Raw genomic sequence first — 6,141 nt, 5'->3', positions numbered from 1 at the left:
GACATTAGTCTGGACCTCAGCCCGGTCCATGTTGTAGGAGGGGAGGTTGGCGGTGGCCCGGAAAATAGCTTCTCTATCTGGGGCTTTCTCCTCTTGCTTTTTCTACACAGAAGAGTAATCAGAAAGTCTGAAATGAATAGGGTGCCTGGGAGCTCAGTTGGCTAAGCCTCCGACGCTTGAATTCAGCTCAGGTCATGCTCTTGTGGCTTGTGAGTTCGAGTCCCACGTGGGGCTCTGCACTGACAGTGTGGGGCCTGCTTGGGCTTCTGTCTCCCTCTCTGCCCCTCCCTCACGCATGTGCATGTTCTCTCAAAAACAAACACTAAACAAAAAAGAAAAGTCTGAAATGAATATGAGAGCAGGAAAAGGCAAGACTCCGTCAGCAGGACGCACGGGGCTCCAGCGGGGAGAACCCCTTTCCCAGGGCGCTGGGGCTGTGCTGGCCTCACAGAGGGTCCCTGCGGGTTCTGTGTGCATCCTGGGGGACAGAGGACAGGCTGCTCTGTGACACAATTCCCGCCGGTCACAACCGGAGGGTGGCAGGGCAGGAGAGCAGCCAGGCACAGTCTCTCGCGGCCACAGGGAGACCAGCACGCGTGAGCCGCAGCCGTGCCGGGGCGCCCAACGCGGCAGCACATCCGTACTGGACGGCAGCGACTCCCGAGGCAAAGAGAACTGTTCTTCCAAGACGGAAAACAGACGGGGGTCCGCAGAGCAGGAGTCCAGCCAGAAACAAGGGCAGGCCGACGCCACGGCCGAGGGAAGCGCCCAGGTTGGGAGTGAGCGGCCGAATGCTCCTCTGCCACCCTGCTCGGCCAGCAACCACCCTGGAGGGGGCAGGCTTGGGGAGCCCGAGCGAGGGAGCCTGTGCTCAGCAGCAGGAAAACGAGGCACCGTCCCCACCCTCAACGAGACCCAGCCCCTGCGCTCCTCGGCTTCAAGGACCCCCGGCGGGAGACACACCGCTGTGGGGAGGGAGGGACAGGGCCAAGTCTCTGCCCCACAGGGAGCCCAGCAGCAGGCACGACCCTGGGCACAGAGAGCAGCCGGTGAGCCCCCGGCGCTTCGTATAGAGATGGCAGCCGAGGAGGGCGGGGGGAGGAAAGCCTCCACACGAAACACAGACCAAAGTGAGAACGGGGAAGGTAAGAAAGGTGAAGGAGAGAACAAAAGGAAGACGACTTCACACCAGAAAACCCTCGGAGAGATGGGGGCACAGCACCGTCAGAGAGGGAGACGCCGCTGGGAGACGGAGAGTTTCACCACCGGATGAACGGCCATAGCAGTTAGGGGGAAACGTCCAGGAAATCGCCAGCATCCAACTAAAGGGACTCCAGAAAGAGGGAAGAGAACACGAGGGGAGGGCATTCCCCAAAAACAACCCAGAAAAATTTCTGGAATGAAAACCCACGAATATCTGACCCTATGTGCCAGGCAGCCGAGGGGTGGGGGGTGAGGGGGCAGAGATCTGCATCAATGCAGATATGAACCTTCAAAGCCGTCAGGAGCCTGGGAGATGCTGAAAGACCCCGGGGGTGGGGGAGGAGACGAAGCAGAGCAGGTACAGGGGACAAGTCAAGGCCGAGCAGCTCCCGCCGCGGCGCGGACACCCCGGAGGCAGGGCCCAGCACCTTCACCAGCACCACTGAGCGCCAAGGACAGGGCCTCCAGGCTCCCTTCCCTCCCAGGTGCTAAGGGAAGTCAGGTCCCACCAGATAAGTCAACTGTAAGATACTCGATACTTCAGCCAGAACCTGCATCTGGCCCTAAGAGCCCATGCCCGGCAATCACGCCCGCACAATCCCAGGGCCTGTGCACAAGATGGATTCCGTCCTGGGGTGAGATGAGGCTGTGGCAAATTTAAGTAAAAGAAATTTANCCCCCCCCCCCCCCGGGTGGGCCTGACCTAATCAGCAAGCCGTTAAAAAGGACAGTGCTCTTTCTGGCCGGAAGGAGATTCAACGCATGAGAAATTCTATCACTGGCTCTGAAGATGCTGGGGACTGTGTGGCAAGGAATGTGGCGGACTGGCCACCGAGCAAGAAAACGGGACCTCGGCCCGTCAGTGGCAGGAACCGCCAACCACCGGAACGCACCCAAGGCAGACCCTTCCCCAGAGCCTCCCAAGAGGAACGCATGCCAGCCGCACCTTGATTTGGACCCAAGAGCCTAAGGCAGGGCCCAGCTGAGCCCACCGAGACCGCTGGCCACAGACCCGTGAGCCGCGTGCTGTCTGTGGGTACGAGGCGGGCGGCAGCAGGGAGCGTACAGATATGCAAGGTTCAGAAGCTCCAACACAGGGGTGAGGCGGGAAAGCCTAGAAGCCACTGAGGCAGAGGGATGCAGCTGGAGGGGGCTGGAGGGACGTTTCCAGGACAGCGGGAGCTGGCAGATGGCCTTACACATGTGACTCTGTTTTCAAAGGGATTTATCAATCCCCACAAAGACCGAAAAACTTAGCAATAACCCTGTAGAAAGCAAAAGGAAGAGAGGCGCCTGGGGGGCTGGGTGGGCTGAGCATCGGACTTCAGCTCAGGTCATGATCTCCCAGTCGGTGGGTTCGTGCCCCGCGTCGGGCTCTGGGCTGACAGCTCGGAGCCTGGAGCCTGTTTCAGATTCTGTGCCTCCCTCTCTCTCTGCCCTCCCCCACTCATGCTCTGTCGCTGTCACTGTCTCTCTTTCAAGAATAAGTAAACTTTAAAAGAAAACAAAGGCGGCAATGGGGGTCCAGAAAAAAGAAAGTTGTATAAAAAAAAGGATAATCTTAGTACCCTTCACTCCTAACAGAAAACCACACATACACACTAATCCTAAAAGAAACTCTAAAATCCTCAACCGGCGTGGAAACCACCAGCACTGTGATCTAACACACCAAACACCACGGAGCCAAAGAATCCAAAACTTGACATTCTAAGAAATAACAAATAATGTGTGTTATTTAGCAATCAGGCAGAGAATCACCAAGGGAAACACAGACTGAGGTAAAGAGGTCGCCTTTACTCTCTCAAAAATAAACAAATATTATAAACAATTCTTAAAAAAAGGCTGCCTTTAAGAGCGTGTGACTCAGGTGGGAGCGGGAGACACGGAGAGGCGGGCAGCACCATCTGCCTTCATAAACACGTGTTATCTTCACTTAAAATTGACAATAATTCACAAAAAAGAGCATTGTCTTACAATGTTTCATTTTGCAAATACGTGTGGGGACAGGGTGACCTGCCACGTGAGTTCCACAGTTGCAACTCACCCAGAGCCGCCACGGTGGTAGGAACCCCACTGTCTACACTGGCCACCAAGGGCCCGCACTGCAGCCAGAGAGCTGGTCGCCCAGACAGTCCCCAGGCACAGCAGCGGCAGGCCCAGACCTGAGTCCCGGAGCCGGGGGAGCAGCTGGCCCGTTTCTGTGCCAGCGCCGTGGCCAGGTGTGGCCGCAGATAAGCTCCCAGGCACTGGTCTTGTGCCGCCTGTCCCAGAGGAGACCCTGAGATAGCTCGCTGTTTGGGGGCCCACGGCCCACGCCCATGCAGTCCACCCTGCTTTCTCCGGGGTGAACGCCCTCCCCAGCATTTCAGAGCATGAATAAGAAACTCCCCAAGATACATGAAGGAAAATTGTGAGATGAGCATGGTGGCCCCTTTAAAACAGCACTGTTTTGCACCTGGGCGTGGGTGTGGGGGTCCCCGGCCCCTCCAGGAACTTCCCAAGCACCAGCCTGCACTCCTGGGCCAGGGGCCCGGGCGTGTGCCCACCACCCCTTGCCCGCGCTGTGGGTGCAGGCCCGCCGGGGAGAGGAGGGAGGGCACAGGAGAGCTGGGTGGCCCAGAGGACAGAGTGCCGGCCCCTCGGCCAGCAACCAGGAGAGGCTGGGCCGCGACCGAGAAGCCCCGTGACCATGGCCGTGACCGTGGGACGTGCTGGGTCTGCAAGCGGCCAACATCCAGAACGCCTCTATGTCTTGGGCCATAGGCCTCAGGCCGACAAAGACGCCCAGCTCCAGGCAGAGCCTCACCTTCTCTTCAGCGGACACGTCGGCCATCCTGGGCAGAGGGCTGGGGGCGCGCTTCTTGATCAGCAGCAGCACATCTGGAAAGAACACGCGCCTATTAGGCTGGTGACCTCTCTTCTCTGTGAAACGGCGCCGAAGGACCCAAGGACAGAGCGGAGGGGGCTCCCTGGGGTGCCGCCCACGCCATGCGCTCACACAAGCCCCGTGCCCCCCGGCTGGGGTCCCACCCAGCACAGCCCTGACGACCGTGCCAAGAACCGGTGGGAATCTCGCAAAATGTTCTCATTTCAACGGGCTCCGCTCTCGGAGGCTGGGAGCCGGCCTCAACCCTCGGAGGCGAACCTGCGGCGTGCGGGGAGGCCGCGGTCCTGGGCCTGAGCCCCATACTCCCTGGAGGTCTGTGAACAGTAACTCTGAAATGGGTTATTTAAGAGAATCCCAGGGGCGGCTGGGGGGCTCAGTTAGTTAAGTGTCTGACTTCAGATCTCAAGGTTCGTGAGTTCGAGCCCCACGTCGGGCTCTGTGCCTGGAGAGCTCTCAGAGCCTGGAGCCTGCTTCGGATTCTGTTTCCTTCTCTCTGTCTCTCACCCACTCACACTGTCTCTCTCTCTCAAAAGTAAATAAACGTTAAAAAAAATTTTTTTAACAATAACTAAAAAAAAAAAAGAGAGAGAGAGAGAGAGAGGGCAAGAGAATCCCAGAATTAAAACCACCCCCGAATGGCGCACAGAAAACTAAAAGTCTCTCCTGACACCTCCAGACACTAGTCCAGGCCGCGGGACAGACGCGTCTGTAACAGGAGTCCCTTCCCGGGAGGCCGGAAAGCGCCGCCGCACCCCTGCTGTCCGGCTGCACGACAGGGCCGGGAGCAGAGCTGCGGACCCCGTGTTTGCTGGGAAATAGAACCAAAAATAAGGCTCAGAGCTGGTTCCTAGACGGAAGCCGCCTGTTCCAGTTCGGTCTGTGCTGTTTTTCACAAGCGTCCCCCAACGCGCACTTTGTTTTAACAAACGGAAAATGAAATCGTCGCAGGGGACCCCGGTTTCCTGCTCGGCCCCAGAGCGGAACACAGCCGTGGACGCCGGGGGTGCCTGTGCCTCTTGGGCCCCAAGTCCCGCGGGTGCCCCGCGAGGCCCCTACCTTGGTCTTGGACGTTCTCTTCCAAGATTGTTCTGGCATCACTTAGCACCCTCTCTGAGGCAGCGTGTATTAATTTGTGGTGGGTCACACTTTTGGGGTCTTCTAAGCTCCCGTGAGCACACTGGAGGGAAGAATCACACATTTCAAGATAGAAAATAAATAAATCGTAATTGTAACGCTATAGGGCCTGACCCCCAAACCACAGCAGGAAGGTACTGGCTACTACTAGCTAAAAAGTCAAAGCACAGACGAAGTCAAAGATTTCCCATCGATGGCAGAAGCCAAGCAAAACGCCACAACATCTGATCTCCTAGGGCAGCGATGTGTCCAGCAACCCACTCAGTCGTCCGGAAACAGGCTCACGGTTTGACATGAAATACCCTGCAGGTAATTAATGGCAACCTGAATCGCTTCCTTAGTCAGAAAGATCTGGAGAGTCATTTCAAAACGAAAAGAGCAGCTCTGCTCTTTCCTGAAAACCTAAAACCCTAAGTATGATTTGAGCACTTTTTCTTTCTTCCAGACGCACGGGAGGGGCTGGGAGACGGTGGAGAGAGAAGGCAAGTCCGCAGACACCTACAAACAGGGGCCTGAGAGCTGAAGCCTGCAGACCCCAAGAGAACCACCAGCCTTCGCTCTGCCCTTGGCTCACACTCACGCGCGGCCACCACACGGGCCCTGAAGCTGCAGGTGCCGCGGGGGGGGCCCCTCCTGGGCGGCCAAGGGGGGCTGGCTGACCGGCACACAGTTACGGCCCGCTTGCCAGGGCCCCAGGCGCCCCAGGATGTGGCACTGGGGCGGGGGGGCGGGGGCACTGAAGTCCAGGCAGGAGGCGGCCACGGCAACACCCGGTGCACGCACATCGACAGACGAGGCAAAGGCGGCAGAGGAGGCGTCCAGACGACACTCAGACAGGCTCTTCCATGTCTGACAGCAGATGACACCCCCCACCCTACGCTGGCCTCGAATTCGGCTCTGGCTCTGCTCCCGGAACT

At 58.1% G+C, this 6,141-nt stretch overlaps 1 protein-coding gene across 1 annotated transcript in view; it reads right to left on the bottom strand.

The window, feature by feature from the left end:
- Positions 1-5,793, bottom strand: part of UBAC1 (UBA domain containing 1) — a 15,864-nt gene extending 10,071 nt beyond the window's left edge. Inside the window, exons 1-3 of the mRNA XM_077753010.1 lie at positions 5,147-5,793; positions 4,010-4,083; positions 4-102 (exon numbers count right to left, since the gene is read on the bottom strand). Of these exons, the coding sequence (XP_077609136.1) occupies positions 4-102; positions 4,010-4,083; positions 5,147-5,288 (315 nt within the window). The 5' untranslated portion in view covers positions 5,289-5,793. The remainder of the gene's footprint in view (positions 1-3; positions 103-4,009; positions 4,084-5,146) is intronic.
- Between the last annotated feature and the right edge of the window lie 348 nt (positions 5,794-6,141).

This window comes from Crocuta crocuta, unplaced genomic scaffold (genome assembly GCF_008692635.1).
Source record: "Crocuta crocuta isolate KB4526 unplaced genomic scaffold, BGI_CrCroc_1.0 scaffold971, whole genome shotgun sequence".
NCBI classification, from domain to species: Eukaryota; Metazoa; Chordata; class Mammalia; order Carnivora; family Hyaenidae; genus Crocuta; species Crocuta crocuta.
Note: the sequence above shows the minus strand (reverse complement) of the source record. Positions and strands in the feature narration are given on the sequence as shown.